This window comes from Candoia aspera, chromosome 5, assembly GCF_035149785.1.
Source record: "Candoia aspera isolate rCanAsp1 chromosome 5, rCanAsp1.hap2, whole genome shotgun sequence".
Lineage (NCBI taxonomy): Eukaryota > Metazoa > Chordata > Lepidosauria > Squamata > Boidae > Candoia > Candoia aspera.
In genome coordinates, this window is record NC_086157.1 from 9,261,908 (window position 1) to 9,284,899 (window position 22,992).

Consider the following 22,992-nt stretch of genomic DNA (forward strand, 5'->3'; position numbering starts at 1 on the left):
TGTCACAGAGAATATTGTGGCTTGCACAATTCTGATCTTTGTAGGTACAGACAGATCACGGCATTTGAGTATCTTTTCCAGGGCCTTTGTGGCTGCTCTACCAAGTGCTACCTGGCTGCATATTTTGTGACGGCTTGCTCCTTTACTGTAGAATAAATAATTATGAGAGAGTGTGCATGTTGGGAAGCAAAGAGCTAGGCAGGAGAGATAAAAGGGTCACTTCCACAGAAATGAGGGTGAGGAGGGCAAGGACAGCTTGCCCAGGGCCCCCACAAGACAGGATCATTGATGCCACAAATGATGCCATTTGCATGAGCTCTTAGGCTGAGCTTGCTGACTTCCCGCACGCCCAGAGACATGGGGGGGTGTGGTGGTGGTGGGGATTGAATTAAGCTTGCTGGGTCAACCGAGACCAAGCTTCTGGCACCACATGGCATTACATTTAGAGGCCACCTGAGTCCAAACAGCTCACATTTTAAAAGAAAAGGCAATAAAAGACAAGTGTAAAATCAGGAGTGTACAGGGAGATCACAACACCCCAAAGAAAACCAGATGGGGGCGCGACCGCCACTCGACCATCAGGCCAGGAGCAAAGTCAATATTTATATGACAGTGATGATGATTGCAGCAATGTCAGAAGGATGTAGTAAGGCCAAGTGGCTGCATTTACAAAACATGCCAACTTAGCTTTGTTTTAACTTGGGTTCAATTCTGTGGCATAATATGGGGTACAAAACAGGTTACTAGTAGTGCTGTATTGTGTTAGTGCAATGGTTAGCAATTCCTTATATTGTGTCAATTCAAAAGTATGTTTTTTTCTGCACCTAGGATAAGAGTATTAAGTTGCAACTGTGTCTTCCATTCACCTAACATCCTAACCCTTCTTTGCACAATATTGCTGGGATGGGTGAAAATGGCTGTTTTCACCCATCAGGCTTAACCAGGGCAGGTACAGACATACCTGTAGTAGGCGTATTTACATCAGCAGCAGAGTTTGGCTTAATTCTATTTCATGTGTTTGAGTGAAATCCGCCTTGGTGTCACCCAGCCATTGTGGTGATCAGTCTATGACTCAGATAGAAATGTTTTATGGCTGGATAATGATGTCATCCACAAATGCGTACAGTCCAAAACCTTTGGAAGACATCTCTTGGCTACATGGACAGAGGACTCAAAGTTTGACCTGGGTTCATCTTGGTTAGTTTCCTTTTGGCCTAGCATGCAGTACAAACCCAGCCTTTTTGGTGTGTTAATGATTCCATGTATTGTGCAAATCCATCAGAATGAGTACATGGAGGCATGAATAGTTTTCACAGACATCCCATCCTTTTGTGTGTCTGAGTAAGATGATGACATCAGGAAAGCTTGACCACCTTATTTACCATACCTAACTCCACATCATCTAGAATGGAATGGAATGGCGTAGCTTAGCTCTTCGCTTCGCTTAGCTCTTCGCTTCGCTTAGTTTAGCTTATCTTAGTTTAGCTTAGCTCTTAGCTAGCTTTATTGGCCAAGTATGATTAGACATACAAGGAATTTGACTTTGGTGCAAGAAATCAGTACAGTACTTTGTGGGCCCTCCACTCTAATTATGACCATTATCCATTTATTTCTCTATTTTCCATCCTGTTCTATTATTATTATTTAGATTTATTATGGCTGCCCATTCCAAAAGTACTTTTTTCAGTATTTTTAAAAATATGAACTAAGAAAGGTGAGGGATACACAAACATCTTTTTTCCTGGGCAATAGTATTTGCATTTACCCTGAAACTTGTAAAATCACACAAAGAACTATAAATCACATTTGGTTCTCTGAATTAGTGAAACATGGGGACAAGGGCTACTCAGTAAGGTACACTAAGGTCCAGTATATTTCCATAGATTTAACACCATCGTTGTAGACAATTGAGGCCACTGTGTGCAGGGAATGTATTCAACAATTGGAAACTCAAAACACAGGCCAGATTCAGATTTTTAATATTTTCAGTGAAATCAGTTCTTTTCTTGTACTGTCTGGAAAACGTTATACTAAAGGATATTTAGTGAACTTACTGAATTGCTTTAAACTGAATAAATACAACAATGGTGAACAAAGTTTAAGAATTCTTTATTAAGGGACCATTCACCACTTCTTCTTAAATTGCCACCTGTCGTGGGCTTCTCCATACAGGCCAGATTCCTCACACCTTTACAATGGAGAGAATTTACACAACTTAAAAAAAATCACCAAGAATTGAATAATCAAGGTGTGCATAAGCATATATGCACAAACCAAAAATAAGGTATATGGGACTTTTTAAAAAGGAAGAGTACACCACACCATTATTACCACTGCTTCTAATTATAACAGTTGCATAAATTTGTATCAATACATTGCTCTTGCTGAGATTGAATTTTCACATTCAAGAAAACTTATTTGCAGTGGTTAATAAATACAATTTTCAAAATCTGTTGAAATGAATACTCCACATACTACAATTAACAAAAAACACACAACCTCCTGATTTAACTTTGAGCCAGTTATCATGTTTATGTAACTCTGATAATTTGTCTTATTGATACTCCACCTTTCAGTCATTCAAATATACTCTATTTCCCAAAAGGAAGATGATCCTAAATTTAAGATGAATCCCTTCAAGCTCTGTTGTCAGATAATCTAGGATAGCTTCCTTCCACTAAAGTAGATTATTTGTGAAACAAAACAAAACAAAACAAACAAAACAAGAAGTCTTCCTTTGAAATAAATATAGTTTTAATAATCCTGATTTTCAAAAAGCTAGCAATAACATATGACTTATTTACATCTGAAGTGTAATGCATGTACATAAGGCATATTTGAGCTGAACTTCATCATATATTATAAGTTGATGCATGAGTGATTCCAACATGTTCTTCCTCAATACTATTGTTGAGCCCAAAGAGAGAAAGTAAAAATCTCAATCTGAAATTCTGCTTATATAACTAATGGTAATTAAATTCCCATGTTATGATAATAAATGACTTAAGGATTATAATGGTGATATCCATTAGAAATCAACAAGTCCTAGATTCCACAGAAAGAAGGTATTAAATGTGGCCTCTGAGAAGTTGTAATAAATTACTGCAAAGAATCCCAAAAACGCAAGTCATAAAGGATTTTTACATAATTAAAACAGTGTGGTAGGAACCATTTTTCCAGTATGTCAACTAGAAAAAAAAAGGAGGGGGAGGCAATCCATAGAACATAAATCCCAGTGTGACTTTGGTGTAATTCTGGCATCACTCAAAACAAGGTTTTACAGTATGTAACTATAATTTATTCCCATTGGTTTTACACATCCTAAATCAGAATCAACCAAAACCAGTGTTTACAGGTATTCACTGTGATCAATTCAATTCAGATTTGGAATCCGGTTTGGAATCTTTTGTCCCCAAGTCAACCTTTGGGATTTATGCTGAAATCAGCCGTAGGATCACCACCCAAATATGTGTTAACGGACATTTTTACAGTATATTCTTATAATTATTGTATCCTTTTATCGTAAGGGGATGTTATAATTTCCAGGACACAGCTGGGAATTTATTGCTTGAAATGTTGACAGGAGACATGGCAAATTGTGTACTGATGCTGTCCTATGAAATTCTATTACTAAACTATTATGGGATGCTAAGGGTCCTAAATCTCAATGGTGTTCCTGCAAGTAATATAATCTATTGTGTACTATATTCAGTTCTAATCTATTCAGTTTTCTATCCAATACAATGCTTATCCAAACATTAAACCTGTCCTTTTTAGGAATAAGTTCAACCTGTATATCAAGGTTGTTCAAGGTTAAAAGAATTACTATGTAGGGCTTAATTCTGTATTATTGCATCAATTCACACATTTCTTCCAGGTAGAGAAAGTGTGGGAGGAAGGCCAAGGGGCAAAGCAAGTGAATTTGCAAGCCAAAATATGTTTAATTTCATTTATGGTAGAAATAGTAGGGTCCATATACTCTGGACACTGGGCTTCTGAGCAATACTTACTGAGATAGGATTTGCTAGGGTACAGTTCTGCAAGACATTTAGCTACTGGGAGTTAACAAATTGTTAGGCCCTTTCTGATCCTATTACGTCTTAAACATGATGCTAGATTCCTTTAATATATGAAAAGTAGATCATAGATGAATCTAGCCAATAAAATTACTTTATTTACTGAACCATTACTGCCAGCTTCCTAGGCTTCTTACTTTCCTGCTTTAATTTCTCACTCTTGATTCTTAGCTTGGCTTGATTTTAAACAAGAGTACAGCTTAAAGACTTTTTGGCCAAAATAATAAAGACTTCCATATCCTAAATCTGATTCCTTCTTGCAAATTGTTCCACATGGAATTTCATTACAGATCTACTTATGAATGCCTACCATACTATCAAATTTTCAGATTAACAAAGAAAAACATACAAGGATGTTGTACTTGATTTATTTTCATGATAAACCAATTGAAATACAAAAAGACAAAACAGCTTCAAAAGGTCCCACAATTTAAAATTTTTCTTTTAAATACAAATTCACTCTGTAATACATGAATACGTATAACTTTAGAGCTCTAAACATAATGATCTTATTTGTATCTATAAAATATTGCTCTATGGAAATATTTTTATGAAAAAATCTTTGAGAAATTAAATTACATATGTACAAGAGAAAAGGCACTTTGTAGAAACATTTTAATCTCAAAATACTCGGGTTAAGTCCCATATACTTCTATTTTTCATTTCCTTATAAAAATAATGGAACACGAACAGCACATTTTTTTATTCTTCACGGTTTAAGTGGTCTGAAAATAATTGCACCTGTAGTGATAGCCTCTGTTTTGGTGAGCCAGTTTATCAAAGATATTGTCATTATGAAAATAGAAAATACATAGTAAATAGACTGCATAAATGGTGGTAAATATCTTATTGAAAGAAGGGAAGTTCTTCTGTTTGCAAAATGATTCCTCGCTGGGGCAAAATGCAATAGAACAAATGAGGTTCAGATTGCCCATTGTTTTATATCCATATAAAACAAAATATATTGTAAGCACACTGGATAAAACAGATCTTTGGAATTTACTAAAAGAGTCAGATAATGGCATGGGAAAAAAAACCTCCTGAAATTAACTATTGCTTTCAAGCATTGATTACATTATTATGCAAGATAGACAAATAATACATGAAGTCTAAGAAATTTAGAATTTTTGGACAGTGATCAAATAAGGTAAGCAGCATGTTCCTTCATGCCTGCATTTTGAAACATTAATATTTTATATCATTTAGGAAATAACAAAGCTGGAAATCAACTCTACAGTATTACTTCTAAAATATAATTTCAGAAATTAAAGGTAGCTTTATAATTCCTGCTTTGGAATCAAACTTTACATATACAGCTGATGAAAAGTTCTGTCACATTCAGGAAAGCCAGCAACCAGAGAATTAATTTCCTTCTTATTTACTCATATGGACTCGGTGGCTTGAACTGTTCACTTTCTTGTTTAATATGTACAGCTGGAGGAAATCCATTGGAAGCGGACACCATAACGACAAAAGGCTGTTGCTGGAAATTCTGTTCCAAGTGTTTGCCTTCTTCCCCTGTGCTATTTTCAGGCTCCAATTTTTCCGTTCCTTGCATAACAGCTGCTTTCGTTTCTGGTGCCTTAATAACTGAAGTGATCACTGTGTTGGAGGGCTGAGCAGCCATGTGGGAATTGCTGGGCGTAAAAGTTACGACAGGGGTTGCACTGCTGAAAGATGAAGAAGCAGCGGCCACGTTGACTGTTCCGTTGCAAATTGTCTGCATGTTGCTGGTGAGAACCTGGTGGACCTGAGCCGGACTAAAGACGATGGAGGAAGGAGGAGAGACTGGCTTTGACGACTGCAGCATGACGTTCTCTTTAAGTACAGTCACAGGCTGTGAAGAGGGGATGGCTTGCAGAATAAACTTCTGGGGCGTTGCGGAAGATGTTGGATCTGCACTGGCTATCACAGTTGTTAAAGGCACTGTCTGGAGTGTTACTGTGTGCAGCTGCTGGTTCCCAGGGGACACGACGACTGGAACCTGGCCTGGGGCTTGGATAGTCCTATTAAGATAGATAAATAGCGTAAGACTCCCTTGTTTATTATCAAACACAAAATGCACTGTAATATTAATTGTTAATGCATGCATTAACTAGGATGTGGAAGACAGCTGGTTCTCTTTAACATGGAAAGCAATGTGAAATCCCTAGCAATCCAGCAACTGCTATTTACTCATCAGCAGCTCCTAACCTGAGTGATTCTACTGCTGTAATTGACAATGGAGGTGAATTCCTCAACACTGTTTCTCCTCTGTTTAGAACACATACAGGAACACTAATGCACAAGGCACAAGCCAACATACTCCTAAATAACCAGTTACAAAATATATATTTATATTTTTCCTTATGCTGTCACTGAAATATTTTGAAACTGTGAAAGCTAAGCATTCAATTCAGGGGCCTATCCTGTACCATGCACTGCTGTAGAGCACCATCCATCCATCCATCCATCCCTCCCTCCCTCCCTCCCTCCACATTTATTGGCTGCCCAGCTCCAATGGACTCTGGGCGGTGATGAGCGTTTGGATCCAAAAACCTGTTCCATTCAGCTAGGAAAGTTAACAGGTAATCAGAGGTACATTTTCACCTGTGGGAATCAGTGAGCCTCATACATTTGAAATAATTTAGAACTTGTAGCTACCCTACAGCCAATGTAGCTTTGAAGTTAAACTCGATTAATAGATGAACAAATGAAATTGCCACACGTTTCCATCATGTACCTAATGGGCTCATTGGATCAGAAGTGGAATAATTCCTTCTAAATGTATTTTGGAGATAAATATGATTTAAAATCTTGCTACCACTCCCTCAAAGAAATCTTTACATTCCTTCACTGATGCTACGTCCTCTCCTATAAGCCGCTGAGAGTCACAAATGTGAGACGGGTACATATATACAAATCAAATTCCTACATAAAAATAGGTAAAATAAATAAATAAGGTGCTTTCCTGGTAATGCCGTATCTTAGGCACGGAGGTGGGAAATTCCTGTAGTCTAACACTTACTCAGAAGACCTGCTATTTTGAAACAGATTTTACTCAACAATAACGTTGTGTGAATTTATTATGAAATGAGAATACAGTATTTCTGTTTAAAGGTATAGAACTGCATACTACCAGACATACTATTTTACTATGGGACAAACTTTACCAATGTCTTTATGTGTGTCTGGCTGTGTCTGTGCATGCACGCAGATATAGATATGCTTATTATCTCCTTTTCCTTTTGAATGTCCCTGTCCCTTCTCACATCTTAGCTTTCTTCCAACCTTCCTTGTAAGAAAGTAACCAGTTAATTCTTTGCTTGCATTCTACTAATGCAGCCATCTATAATTTCATCCCACACCTAACCATTATTGCTTAGTTTGACTTGCATGGAGTCAATCCTACTACCCAAGATGCTTTGAATGGGAGATATCAGGGACTGAACCTGGACATTTTGTATAAAAGTCTTAATGAGCTTTATTATAGAGTTATACCTCCCGCCTATTTAGATCTATATATTCAAAGTTTGTTTAGCTATCACTTCCTTAATAGCCTTCAACAAATCACTTGGCTCTGGCATATTGCAGTCAAGTAAGTGTGGACAACAAGAATTGTAGTAACAAAAATGTAGTCCTGAGAGCTTTGCTGCTAATTGGGATGCTAATATATTTCCTGTGCCCTCTCTTTATCGGTTCAGATTCAACGTGTCTTCAAGTCTTGCAACTACAGTATGTTAGCATCAACAAAAATTAAAAAAAAGTAAACATCTTTTTTTAGCAATGTCAAGGCTGTATGAAGGGATGATCATTTAGTTCTGCTGGTTGTTATTTTTTTTTCTTTTTTTTTTAACAAAGCAACATGGCTGAACAGTCATTTGCCTTCCCGGTAAATCCAACCACGACCATCTTGTTAAACTGCAAGTTTTGTAGGAATAGGACTACCCAGAACTTGTGAGATAAAGGTAGATTATGAAAAATCAGTGACTGGAACCAGCAATTCAAGCAAACATCAATATCACAGCTCCCTACCAATAATTACTACCACTTGAATGTAAGCAACACAACACAAGAGCTGCCATTCATAATCAAGCCGAAGGCCTCTTTTTTCCCCAACATTTCTCATTCTGCTTCTATAACCAGCCAACTAAATGCCCACGAACAGAACAATTCTTTTCCATCATTGTCACCAGTTATCTAATGCTGAAAAGCACACCAGCTCTCCTTCTGGAAATAGTTAACAATCTCGTTCTCCAAGAGGCCGTCAAATTCTGTTTTACACCAATGTATCTTTGGGTAGCTAACTCCCCAATTTGATGGACCTATTGCCTTTTATCTATCTGAAATTGCCCACCGGTGACCTTGAGTTCTAGGATTATGACCAAGAGAGAATCTCTAGGAGGCACCCTGTGATTTTAGAACTATATATGCCCCTTGCCAAATTTAAAAATCTCTTTGCATTCAGTATAAGCAATTTGCCCCTTTGTCAGCAGCATCCTGTGGGAGAAGAGAGAATGGAGAGAGTCAGAAGGAGAGAGAATAGAAAAATGGGTGCTTGAAAAATCTCTGGCTTCATCTACTGGCAGATTCAGCTCTGGAATTACTCCCTGCTCTCTGCCATGTATAAATTTATGTTCCTGCACCGTACCTTCTACATTTGCTTTAAAAAAATAAAATAAAATAAAAGACCCCAAACATCATCTTTTTTCACAGAGAGGAAATACTCCAGTATCCTGATTTAAGACCCTTTTTCAGGCTAGCTAATTGCAAATTCACATGCATGAGTATTATTACATTTTTAGATGAAGACATAAATACTCAGAAATGCACAGCAATGATTTTTTTTTGAAATGACAAAGGAAATGACACATAGTCTTTCAGAGCTTGCAACGTGAAAGTCAATGTCAAATAATAAATTTGCAAGAATTTATTCATGAGGATCAATGTGGGTTTTTACCTAAAAGACGGCTGAAAGACAATGTTAGAATTGTGTTGGATATTTTGCGATATTTGGAACACCGTAACGAAGAACAAGCCGCAGTGATCTTAGATGCACAGAAGGCTTTCGATAATTTGAACTGGACTTTCTTGTTTAAGGCTTTGGAACAAATGAATATTGGAGAGAATTTTATAAAATGGGTGAAATGGATGTATACTTCACAGAGAGCACAAATAATCATTAATGGAGATTTAACCAAACCATATGAGATACAAAAAGAAATAAGACAAGGCTAGCCACTGTCTCCTCTCTTGTTTATTCTAGTTCTTGAAATATTAAATAGAGATGTAAGACAAGATGAGAGGAAAATGGGCTTAACGATTAAAAAAGAGTCATACAAGTTAAGAGCTTTTGCAGATTACTTGGGGAATTAGCAGAATTTAAGATTAATAAACAGAAGACAAAGATTTAAAAAAAAACATGAGGTTACAAGATCAAACAGAACACGAATAAAACAGGTTTTAAAACTGAGAAGAAGGTAAAATACTTGGGTATAACTATGACAAATACAGGTAGTCCTCACTTAACAACCATTCATTTAGTTGCTTCGTTTTGTTCTCCCAGGCCATACTTACCTGTAATTCCAGGTGTCATTTGACTGCCCACCTTAGCATTCCAGTCTCCCGTGATGAAAATGGTTTGGACTTACGACAGTGCTGGAAAACCGACTTGCGACTGGTCCTCACACTTACAACCATCGCAGCAGTCCCCCCCTAGTCACGTGATCACCATTTGGGTGCTTGGCAACTGGTTCACATTTATGACCATCACAGTATCCCATGGTCACGTGTTCACCATTTTCGACCTTCCCAGCTGGCTTCTGGCAAAATCAATGGGGAACTGTGTGATTCGCTTAATGATCACATAGTTCGTTTAACTCCTGCAGTGATTCACTTAACAACCACTGCAAAAAAAGGTCATAGAATCGGGTCAGATTTGCTTAATGACTGCTTCCCTTAGCAATCGAAATTCAGGTCCCAACTGTGGTTGTTAAGTGAGGACTACCTGTATGAATTGTATGTTATTTCAAACTAATTAAGTTAAGACATGGAATGAAGTCAAAAAAGATATGTCAAGATGAGACAAAGTACAACTGTCACTGTTGGGGAAAATTTCTGTGATTAAGATAAAAGTTTTACCTAGAATGTTATTTTTGTTTCAGACAATACCTGTTTTGACAACTGATATACCATTTAAACAATGGTAGAAGGATATATCTAAATTTGTATGGCAAGGGAAAAAAACCACGAATTAAATATAAGGCATTACAAGATGCGAAGGAAAGAGGAGGATTGGGTTTAACAGATTTGAAATTTTATTTTTTTGCCTGTTTAGTTTGGATGAAAGAGTGGGTGTTGTTAAGAAATAGAAGGCTATTGGAGTTAGAAGGTCATGATTTGAAATTTGGGTGTCATGGGTACCTGAGATATGATAAAGCTAAGGTGAATGTAGATTTTAAAAATCATTATGTTAGATGGGCTATTCTTACAGTATGGAATAAATATAAATTCAGGTGTGGCTTTCAGTGCAAGAAGCATTTTATACACAAGAAATGACAAGTAAACATAAATGGTTAACTTACTGTGATATACTAGAATTTGTTCAAGGAGATTGTAAAATGAAATCAAGAGATTTGACAACAGAAGGATATGCTTGTCAATGGTTTTCTTATGCACAATTATCAGCAAGGTTTAAAGTGGATAAAAGATTTCATGGTTTTGAACAGAATAAGACCGAGTTTGAAACAGAATTATGTACCAATGCTGAACATGTTATTGCTAAAATGTATAAACTTCTATTGAAATATGAGACAGAAGAAGAACAAGATTTTATATGATAAAATGGGCTAAAAACTTTGGTTATAATGTACAGATGGATCAATGGGAAAGGACTGAAATTTACATTGTGTTCCACCTTAAAGAAAATTTTATAAAATAATGTATTGTTGGTATTTGTCACCAGAGAAACTGTCTAGAACATATAAAGGTACCTCGAATCTTTGCTGAAATGTGAGCAACTTGAAGGGACATTTTATCATGTTTGGTGGACATGTAAGACAGCTAAAAAAAATCTGGATTGAAATACATATTCAGAAGATCTTAAAAGTTAAAATACAATTTAAATCAGAGACTTTTCTTTTGGGACTAATGAACAGGGAACCAGAAAAAAACTGTTTTTGTATATGATAATTGCAGTGAGACTATTATATACTCAAATGTACTCAAATGTGGAAAGGTCTAACACTACCCACAATGGAGGAATGGTTGGTGAAGATCATGGAGCTTCAAAGATGGCTAAATTAACTTCCTTGACCAGAGAAAAAGGAATATATTTATGGCTGACCAGAAACCCCTTACAGACTTTTTGCATGAAATGAAAAAAATGTATTTATGATTTTTGGTTTTGATGATTAGAAAAAAATTGGATAATAGAAAAAGTGAGCTTTTTTTTTGTAATCAGAGAGAAGAGATAATGTAATTGTACTTGTATTTGCTGCAAAGGAAATCAAAAGCTAGCTTGCTTGCTTTCTCTGCTTCTTCTATTTTTTAATAGTCTGTGTTAGTTTCTATGTCCTTTGTAAAACTTTTAATCACACACACACACACACACACAACGTACACATACATACATAAAAGTCAACGTCAACGTCAATGAGTGAAGGGGAATGGCAAGAGGTCCAAGACAACAAATTCCATGTAATGTATAAATCACCTAGGAAATTTCAGACTTGCACAATTTGTGTTCCTTCTAAGAAGAACACAAGTTATACTAATGTGTGGCTGGTGAAGGGTTCAGAAAATCTGTAGATCTTGCTGTTTGCCCAGAAATGCAAGAACAGAATTACTTTCAAGAACCTGTCACTCTGCAATTCAGGGCAACATATTGGTTTGTGATTCAGAACATGCACAAAGCCTAATCTACACGTAATCAGTTCATTGATCAAGGCTTAAAGCAAATGACATATGTATCTGAAAACTGGGTAAATTATTTCAACTCAACTTCTCCCCAATATATGTAAACACAAAACCTATTAACCTACTGTATTTATCATCACACCAGCATAACATTAATAAAAGGAAGTTTGTGGTGTTTGTTCTTAGAACACGAGTAAGTTTCCAAAATGCTAAAATTATTTTTTTCTCACACTTAAATGTACACATACATCCAACACAGAGTTGAGATGTTCTCACATTGGATTCAAGATAAAATACTAAAACAGAAATAACTATTTTCACTTAAGTATCCAAGATGAACCCCAAGATGCAGCAAGATACCTTTTTGGGTAAGTGTTTCCCATTTGTAACCTTCAAAGGCTTTTCAGGCCAGGAAAAGGAATGTTCAAGGTGCCAAAACACTCTCCGATACTTATGATTTGTTTAGATCTTCTTACCTTATGTTTTGAACAGAAGGATTCAGCGTATCATCCAGCAAGTTATTTGTGACAGCCGTGTGTCCTTCCTGGATGGGTTGCACTGACTGCATTAAATGGACTGTCCGATAAAGCTGAGTTGAATGTGCTGGCTGAGTCCTCAACACTTCAGAGGTCATAGGAGGCAGTGGCTGTTGCGCAGTTTCCAGGGACTGCTTAAGTTTGGCAGACTTGGCATTGACTGGTATCTTTAAAACAGCAGTAGATCCGCTTCCCTTTGACCCTGCATTTGAAGATCCTTTGGATTTGCCTGCTTGGTTTCTACTGGCCACGGGGGCTGAGAGTAAAGACGAATCGGGAGAGTCCAAACTGGAATTTGGATCATCATCATCTATATAGATGAGATCTTTTGGCATTTCTTTGAACTGATACACCAAGCGCTGCCCTTCTACTTTGGCTAGAATACCTCTTTGGTAATAATATCTGTTCAAACAAGGAAAACACACCAAAGGTTATGCAAAGGATGACATAAAGGCAAAACAAATCTGCCTAAATGGCCAGTTTAACACTAATCAAAAGTTATCACTATACATGGTTTTTTTTCCCCAGAATTTACAGAACTTACAGCTATTTCTACCATTATTGAGCAGTGAAAACGTTAAGCAGCTCCACTTAATAGATTAATCTGCATATTCTGAAATATCTCTGCACAGTCAATTACACTGGAGTGTATTAAAATCTTTCCTTCAACGAAGAGGAAGTTCTTTTCTTCAGTCGAAGCGTCTATGCATTGAAGAATGATGACTTCTCTGCTATCCTTGGCCCTTCCGGAGTTGATTTGTGGGGAAGAGACATAGGAAGCTGTAGATGAAAGGCAGAAGCAGCAAAAACGGCTTCTCCCATCCATTTATGGAAGCATCACTAGGTAGAAGAGCTTCACAGGAATGGAGGGGCATAGGACTGACATGGCTTACCATTTACAAGTAATGATTTGAAATGCTGTTTAAAAAAGAGAGCTAAGGTGGCTTTATCAAGCCTCTCTGTAAGCCAACATTCAGCTCTGGACCAAAAGTTATGAAAATAAGATATAAAATTTGGTAACCATGTCAAGAGTGGAAAATTTTATGTCATGGCCGGTTCTGATGCTAGAAAGTCTTGTTCCAAGCACATACATATACACGTTGAATTGTTTCAAGACTTTCCAAAAGCAAACTGGTGGAAGGAATTAGCAACGACATTGTTCCTGAATTTGCCAGTGTTGAATGAACTAGATAGCCAGTTCTCTGTTACTGTACGGTAAGTATTTGCCTAACTGCTAAGTCAGGGAGACATACAACAAAATATTGCAATCTGGAGTGCTTCCGTTTGGTACTCAAACCAACTATGTCTGAGCGTTAGGATTTTCTTAATACTCCCCACTTTCAGCAAACAGCAATCTGGTTGCTGTTGATCCTGTGAGTTGTGCCCTCTTCAGAGTTCCTCTCTCCTACCAAGTTATTCTTCTTAGGCTTTTTTGTACTGTGAGATGATACAATATTATTGGAGGTATGGGGTTTCTGAGCGAACTGGAATTATTCTAGATCTTAATAGGCCTGTTGGAGGTTTGACACACCTCTTTCAGTCAAACATCAATGGAAAACCACATCACCTGACTCCAGGGGACATGATCTATAAAACAAGTTGTTCAGGGGCTACATACACCCACAGGCTGCTGACCCCAGGATACAAGATGATATGGAATGGTATGGTACAATACAATAAGTACTATACATAGGATATGAAGAATTAGGGGTTAGATACAGTTTCAAAATACTAAGTGAAATGTGTTACATACATTTTTAAAACTGGCTAAAGTGGAACAGTGTATTAATACATGCCTCTTTTTAAAACACATATCAACACGTGACCATGTGTCACGTATGTGAAATGCAATTTACGCAATACTTAGCTGAAACTTTGAAATTTAAAAGAGAAAGCTAAATTACTTTATTGATAAATTTATTTTTTTAAAGCCCTTCCACCTCTCCAACAACATTCCCAGAACGATCTACCTCAAAATCACTTCAGTCCCTATCAGCCTGATCAACGTTAGAAAATACTTGAAAGAAACAATTAAAATGGTTAAAAACAGACACTTAGAATCGTTGGAGTCCAGTGGCATGCAAGTTTGATAAGCAGATATACAGGTAAATAAATAAATAAAAGCAACAGAACCCTTGGAAAATAAAACATTGTTTATAAGTGGTGAGGATGTGGATTTTAAGAAAAGGCACTATGTGTGATGAAAAAATATTTGCCTTTCCAAAATCTGACGAAAAACCAATCTGCATTTGTAGCAGTACTTCTTATGCACAACTGGGACAAATAGTTACAAAGATTTAGTATAAATATTGTTAAATAATGCTTATTTTCTGTATCACTTGTTAAAGATGTAGCACTGTTGGTAGATAGAGATCGTGACTTGGTTCAAAAGGCTTTCAACCAAAGGCAAGGCATTTAGAGTTGAAAGAAAGGTGGCATTGTCCAAAATTCACCTACCTGAGAGCTCTGCCCATTGTTTCATAGTTCATATCCGGTTTATTTTTGTGCTTTCCCCATAACCTTGACACAGCCTTGGAATCTACTAATTTAAAAATGCCCTTTTCTCTTTGAGTCCATTTAATGTATTTAGGACAAGTAGCTTTGTCCTGAAGCAGTGCCAGTAAGAATTCCCAGAGATAAATTGTGTTTCCTGAAACAAATACATGAAAAGACAAAGCTCTTTATTAAAGTTGATTCCTTATGTTATTGATTGGGGGTGGGGGGGTTCTAACTAGGAGCATGAGGGCTATAATATTTGCAGGCTCCTGATTCCATACAGTCTAGCCAAATACTATCTACCCAATAATGCAGTGGCACGAGCAGTGATGGGCATGCCTTGGTATGCCCGTGTAACACCTCTGCTTCATGAGCTGCACTGGATGCCAGTTTGCTTCTGGATGTGATTCAAGGTGCTGGTTGTGCCAGCCCTCCCACGTAAACCAGACAGGAAACACAGCCAGATGAGCTACCTCTACTGTACTGTTAGGCTACATTAACAGAATCTTGCAAGTCTGACAGTACAAACCTCCCATGCTCCCTATTTACCACCTGAGTAGTTGGGACAGGTCCTTCCTACATTTCTTCCTCAGGCCATTACTCTGTTGTGGGCTCCTTTCTCTTTCATCTGATCATTCCCTAGGTGGGATCTCTTCTCCCCATCTTCCAAGGCCACCCTCCCATTCCATCACAGGTTGTTAGCTACAAAGCTCTACATGGTATAGGCCTGGTGACTTGAAGGACCTTCTGACTCCCATAGTATCTGCCCTGCCAATTTGAGCTGGCACAGTTGGCACACTCCCGGTTCGTTTGATTAAACAATGTCATCTATTGGGACCCCAGAAGCATGCCTTCTCTGTAGCAGCATGCCTGCCCTTTGGAACGAGGTTCCCCCCAAGATCCGGATGGCCCCCACACTGCGGTTGTTCAGAAGAGTGCTAAAGACCTGGCTCTTCACTCAGGCCCTTGGCGAGCGAGCGAGAGACCCCTTGCTTCATTCCAACTGGTCTGTTGTGCTTGCCATCTTTTATCCTTGATCGATTTTATAACTATTTCTTTGTTGTGAGCTGCCCAGAATCACTGGGAGTCGGGCAGCATAAAGTTTAATATATTATTATTATTATTATTATTATTATTATTATTATTTCCACATGAGAGCCGTATGTGTCTGATGGCCTTCTTCCTATGGTAGCTGTTGCCCTTCAATCATGCTGAACTATTTAAAAAAGCAGCCCAGGCTTTGTGTGGAGGTAGAAGCAGCCTGAAGGCTGCATGTGAGATTTGTGAAACAGCAAGAGAAAGTGGATGAGATCAAAGCAGAGGGTGAGCATGTCCCAAGCACCACCAGTGTATTTCTTAAGCCCATTATTTTTTCTAATAAAAATACTCTCTACCCTCTAGATGTTAAGTTAACTTGCTTCCTGAACATGGCGATAGCTGAGGCGGCAGCTGGAAGCCTGGACGGAATGTCAGAGGAAAAGCAGGCTGGGTGTCCATGTACTAAAGAATATATTCATTTTTGGTAAACTTTGTATCACTGAAGCACTATATTCAGAAGAGGACTACTTTACTAGCATTAACAGAGTCTGTTGACATATATAACAATGGTGTGTCGGAAAAAACATTTCTCCCTTAAAATGGCAGGAAGAAGAGAATAGAGACGGAGAGAGAGAGAGACAGAGAAAGCAGAATAGAGTAGCAGTTGCCAAGGAATAAAACAGGGATAATCTCCCAACTAGTTTATTGTGATCACTATAGTTCACTTCATATGAAAGGTCAGAAAGCTACTGGATTTACTTCTAGCCCCTATCATCATCGGAATGTGTATTAAATAAGGACAAGCTGTTTATCTTTACCTGAGTGCTTGACTCCCACTTTACTCAGAATTTAATAGCTTCAGCTATTTTCCTCAACTCTCCGCTCACGTTGTTTGCACTTACCCTTCCCATCTTTGTTTTTCTTTTTCACAGATATATTTGGAGTCAGACTAGGTGATTCTGGGCGGGAAACTTTTGGTTTCTTCCCTGGAAGAAAGCAGCAGTTACAGAAAATTTCTTAAGAAGAACTAGAAAAAAAGACATTGGCCAATAAATAATTCTTTCTACCCCGGCCAAATTTTAAGTAACCAAATTGCCAGGAGTGTTTTGATTTAATACTATATAGTATTTCACGCCTACAGTTTCACAGCAAAACAGTTATAAAAAACTCTTTAAAATAATCACAGTATAAATGCTAATCATTACTATTGCGAGTGTTACTTTAGGATCCTTCTGGTCTTCTAACGGAAACTGTTTAAATAATGGTTTGCTGTGATGGAACTGAAACACGGTATTAAATGCCTTGCACGCCATAGGCTTAGTCAAGCACATAATTTTCACACCAGCACAAATGCTTACCAAGAACGTTCAACCCTGGTAAAGCCCTTGCTTTTAATGAATGATCCACATGGAAGACTTTTATAGTCTTTTGCCAGCAACAAAGATCTCACATAAGGACCTTTAAGTATTCTCCACACATAAAAATAAATTTTAATGCCTTGTGGGGGGGGGGGGTTGAAATGAATTTGACAGGCTGCAGACTCAAAAGCAAAACCACCAGTGAGGGTAGACAAACTTGAAGTCTGCACTGTACAATTCAATTAACGGTGTCTACATCTAAACATATCTTCCAAAATGTTTAGCGATTGTAACACAAAAGAACTTAACTGAAATATGCATTCATTTTCCTACCCAGATGGCCCATGGTCTTGGTCTAGATTCTTTTCCCCTGAGCATCAGATGTTCTGAACGCCTGCATGTAAAGATCAATAACTGTGGGTAGCTCTTAATACCCCCTTTCTACTTCTTTACCTCTTCTCTTCTTTGGTGTACTAGGTGATTCAGCAAATGCATCTTGAATCTGATGAACCTCCACCACTTCTGGGATGCCATCCAATGTGACTGATACATGAGTAATGGGAGCAGCTTCAACTTCATCCTCAGCTTCAAACACGTGTGCTTCCGAAAAACAACAGAACAGTAGCTAAACGTTTGTAAAGATTTTAACAATCAAGTCGCACGACTTTTTATGGGCAAAATCTTCCAGAGAGAGCACTGAATGTACATCATTTTAACTAACTAATAAAAATTTAAAGTAAATATTACGTTTATTTATGTAATGTACATCCCAAGAAATAATAATTCTCTGAGGAAGGATGGGCTAAGGGACAGTGATTGGACCAAAACTGCTAATGGAACTCCATGGCTAAGGAGAAAATTGTATCTCGATCGCTCCAATCACAATCTTACACGCAATACTGATTTTCTAGCATGATTTTAGAAGTAACTTTGGGTAAGTTGTTTTATTTTGGATTCATTGCTACTTAACTGTAAAAGGCAAAATAAATAAATAATTCCACGTGACACTCTGGGATGGGACAGGATGGCAAACAAATAGAAGAAAAGGCTTAACTCGAAGTCTTATAGTTCCCCCAATCCATCATTACTGAAATGACTGATGCGTGTGAATATGTATGATTTGGAACAAAATAAACGAACCAGTTATAATTTGGACATGCAATTGCACTGTGAATGCAAGGGGAATAAAGAGCATTTTATGCATGTTAAATATTTGAGCACGCTCCAGTCAACACTAAACATTTTCACATTTCATTAATTTAAATGGGAATTCAAGCTAAAAAAATTTAATTAATGCAAGTTAAACAAACAAACAAAAATTCAGCTTGATCTTGCTCTTTCTTCCCCAGACACTGCCATGGAAAAAGATATACTTGGAAAATTGAAAAATTACCAACCAATGAAAGATTAATTAATTTTCTTGTACGATTAGCCTCATTTTCTTCCCCAGCTTTCACCACAATGCAATGCAAAACCCACCAAGAGAACTCACTCAAAAACTAAAGCTTCCTTTTTTGCAATATCTCTGTTCAACAGAGCTTTGCACAACCACACACCATTTCTTATTTTTCTGGCTGAGGCAATAGTCCCCTCAGACTCACTTGATCTTTTTTCATCCAACATTGGGCCAGGGGAATCCATATTGAGGAGGGCTTCAGCAGCCTCAATGGTTTGCATTGTTTCATCTCCATTATGGCAGGACGCTTCAACTAAAAGACAGGGAGAGGCAAGTAGGGAGAGAAAGACAAAAGAGAGGTAAATGGAAACATCTTTTCACTTTGCCTCCATCCCACATAAGGGATGCTAGGGCAAAGAAAGAGGTCATTCGTGACTGCCAGTCTGTAGCCCAATTAGCTACTTTCAGACACTCCTGCCTTGTTCAGATTATTAATACCTGTTTCCATTCAACTTGGTCCTGGTGCTTAAGTAACTTTATTTCATTACTTGATTAATTAATTTTATTGGCCACTAGCTCCTCAAAGACCGAAGAGTGCAGTACTGCAGATTGCAGCCACTTATCTGGTAGAGCCACTTAAATGGTATCAGGATATTGTCTAGACTTCCTGCCTGCAAAAGGAAGGGCCTTAAGTCAGCATGATAGCTGGGTCTGGGAAAAACAAAATGAAGGTAAGGATCAATTGGGAAAAATAAATAAATATTATAGCAAGGATAAAACATTGAAACCATTGGAATTCTGAAGAATCAGGAGCAGGAGCTGTAATCCAACAACCGGCAGGTCTCGTGTAAGGAATCTGTATTGCCTCCTGGAGTTATCTACCTATGTCCTTTGAACAGGTAATATCCAAATCATATCACAAACTTGAGTTTAAGCAGAATTTAAAGTAGGTTGCAATGCAGTGTATTCCAGAATGATACATGTAAAACCCCTCAGGACTCAAAGACCGTTTCTTTGGATCTTATTTCATGAAAATCGAGAGACTCAACCTTCAATTTCATACTGAAAAAAGCAAAACATGAACAATGGTGGGGATTTATGGAGCTTCTTTTTTCAAAACAAGCAGAGTAAAAACTCAGGCACAGTGGGCAACTACAGTTCCTAAGCGTATGCACGGATAACTTGTAGGAAGTATATGTCAGATGCTTAATACAATCCAGCCAGTAAGGTACTTCTTATTGAAAATACAAGGCTCTAACATTGCCAGTCATGGGTAGCATACCAACTCTAGTAAATAAAAACATCCTTTTTTTCCTTTTTGGCTTTGCTTCAAAACATTTTTTAAAAGCAGGCTTGTTCTCACAGCATTGTAAGACACCCCAACCCCAACCCACAGATCATAAAGTTACAGGTAGCCCTCCACTTACAAGCACAGGTGGGACCGGAATTTCCATTGTAAGTCATTGCAGTCATAAGTTGACTTACCACGTGACTGGACCCGATTTTACAACCATTCTTACGATGGTTATTAAGCAAATCCTGCTTCCCCAATGGGTGTCTTTTCCTGGAAACCGGCAAAAAAGGTTGCATATCGCGATCGCGTGACCGCAGGGCACTGAAACCAGCCAGAAATCCAAGCCAGCCACCAAGTGCCCAAATTGCGACCTCGTGACCACAGGAGTGGTATGGCGGTCCTAAGTGCTAGTACAGGTCGTAAAGCACTTTTTCAGAGACCATTGTAACTTTGACCCCTCATTAAACAAACGGTCGTAAGTCAAGGACTACTTGTACACCAAAGGGCTACTTTGCTTCCAAGGAATAGCCAATCATGTAGTTGGCAACACTAAGTATTTCAGTGGTCTTGGGGGCCTGGCCTGATACCCTTTAGAAGTGGCCGTATACATGCCAACAATGTTCCCCACAACAGAACGAACCCTTCTGCTATTGCCACATCTGTGAAGGGAAGACAGCATGGCCACGAGTGAGTGATGGGCTTCATCTCAAGCATGGAGCCAGTTGCTGGCTCACAGCCACAGATCCCTGCATCCCCAGAGGCTCAAGTGGTGGATGCTCCTAGGCCAACACCCTAACCACTACACCACGCCTCTAGTACAATGTAACAGCTGTTTCCTTTCCAAAGGGGCAACTGGGAAAGCATATTGGTAACATCTGGCCTTGTAAAGTCATCTTCTGAACACGCTAAATATATTTTTCAATAAACAACTTATTCATCTTAACCTATAAATAAATCTTCTGTTTTTCCCACTGGCCAGCCAGTCAGAAAAATAAATTAAAAAAAAGCCTGGTGGGGATTTATAAGATCACCAAGACAAGGTCCACTAATCTAAGAACATACTATTTAGAGCATACCGAGGGAATAATGTTTAGAAGGAACTGAAGGGCGGCAGGCAAATATGCAAACTAAGATACAAATACCACAAATGGATATTGATAAGATTAGAACGACTCCAAGTTTGTTTGTTTGTTTATTTGTTTATAAATTTTTATATGGCTGCCATCTTAAATACATAATGCTGGGCAGCTATGGTTTATAAAAAACATTCAAAGGTAACAACATTAGCATGATCTAAAACAAAGGGAAAAAGCAGAGGAACCGTATAACCAATTCATAAAAAGACACACATGTATTGACGTCCTGGCCCTAACGCTGGGGAGACCAAGGGATTCTGACCCTCAAATCACAGGGAGGAGGCTCTTCCAGAGGGCAGGTGTCAGTCCTTCGAGGTAGTCCAGGCAAGAAGCACACCCAGGAGTACCAGCTCTATATTTCTTGAAAGGCTACATTAACAGAATCTTCCAACTCTGAAAGTACCGCTCTCCCCCCTCACATCTACAGCCCAAGAAACTAGGGAGGGTCCCTTCTGAGACGTTTGCTACGACCCCATTGCTTCTGCGGGCTCAGCTGCCTCTTGCCTGACTGCTGCCTAGTCTGGGGCTCTTCCTCCTGTCTCCCAAGGTCATTCCCACATCCCATTACAGCAGGCACTACGACAGAGAAGGCACGTCTCCTCAGTCCCGCAAGTTGACACTTTTTAATAGAGGGCATCTGGAGCATGCCCACGCTGTAGGATCTGGTGGACTGGGCAGAAACCTTTGAGGACAGCAGTCCTGCAAGCAACCTGTTCTTGTGCCATGAAGGGCTTTAATGGTGTAGCCAGCACCTTGAATTGCATACTAGAAGCCAGAGCAGTTCTACATACTAAACACATACAAATGTAATTTGGGTATGGTGTATTGTGAGCAATGGATTTCTGACATTTTGGAGATGAGGGGAGAACCACTACGTTTTAATATCAGTGGTATCAGATTATAAAACAACCACTCCCTAATCCTTATAGTGGCACCAAGCAACAGTTCAGAAGTTTATTGTCTATCTCACTGGACAAACTATATTTTTTTTATTAGAAGACAGAGTTTGAAATATGTTTGAACATAGCAATTTGGTCTGATGTTTGAACTGACAAATTATAATTACTGTAAAGGAATTTAGAGATGACCTTGGGGAAGGTATGAAAGAACCACTAAGGAGGGACTTGCGGAAAAGATTACACAGTCTAGAGATTGAAGCAAGCACAAGAAAGAAACTCAAAATAAACCAGCCTTACTTTCAGTTAGTAAAGATGGGGCAGAGAGAAACATGAGCAAGCTTCCAAGATTCTGTTACTGTACCATACTATAATATAGCAGCATTCCTGCAATCTCTGTGGTGTTCATCTCTTGACCTGCCTACCTCAAAGAGCTGGTAGTTACAAGTGTTTCTCTAACAATAAAAATAAAAGCAGATAAGCAGCTACAAACAGCCTTACTTTATCATTTAGCAGTATCCAAATGAGCTCAGTGTGGCAAGCAGAGCTGTCAGCTTGAAAATCAACAGGAAGACGACTCAATACTTGCAAAACCAATTCCGTCCAAACCATGAAATGAAACCAGATGAAGAGCTGATAGAACATGTCAATTCTTTCATGTACCTTGGCCAGGAGATTGATGCCCCAAACATGACTGACCAGAGCTACTGGCTGAAGGACTGTAGCATGGCTTAATTTTAACTGCATCCAAGCAATACTACAAGACATGGGAAATATCAAAACATGAGCAGACACTTCCAATGCCATGGTTGCAGCCAGGATCTATGGCTAGAAGTGTGAAACCTGAGAAACTGAGATGCAGAGAAACGT

The 22,992-nt window shown here is 38.4% G+C and overlaps 2 protein-coding genes across 4 annotated transcripts in view; one reads left to right on the plus strand and one right to left on the minus strand.

Annotated features, from left to right (window-relative positions):
• WBP4 (WW domain binding protein 4) overlaps positions 1-22,992 on the plus strand; it is a 352,512-nt gene that overhangs the window by 267,995 nt on the left and 61,525 nt on the right. The gene's annotated exons all lie outside the window — the stretch shown is intronic.
• The window catches only part of ELF1 (E74 like ETS transcription factor 1), a 71,254-nt gene continuing 52,690 nt past the window's right edge, over positions 4,429-22,992 (minus strand). For all 3 annotated transcript variants that reach the window (XM_063304555.1, XM_063304556.1, XM_063304557.1), the window contains exons 4-9: positions 19,002-19,109; positions 17,854-18,000; positions 16,945-17,028; positions 14,966-15,158; positions 12,449-12,910; positions 4,429-6,082 (exon numbers count right to left, since the gene is read on the minus strand). In XM_063304555.1, the coding sequence (XP_063160625.1) occupies positions 5,455-6,082; positions 12,449-12,910; positions 14,966-15,158; positions 16,945-17,028; positions 17,854-18,000; positions 19,002-19,109 (1,622 nt within the window). In that variant the 3' untranslated portion in view covers positions 4,429-5,454. The remainder of the gene's footprint in view (positions 6,083-12,448; positions 12,911-14,965; positions 15,159-16,944; positions 17,029-17,853; positions 18,001-19,001; positions 19,110-22,992) is intronic.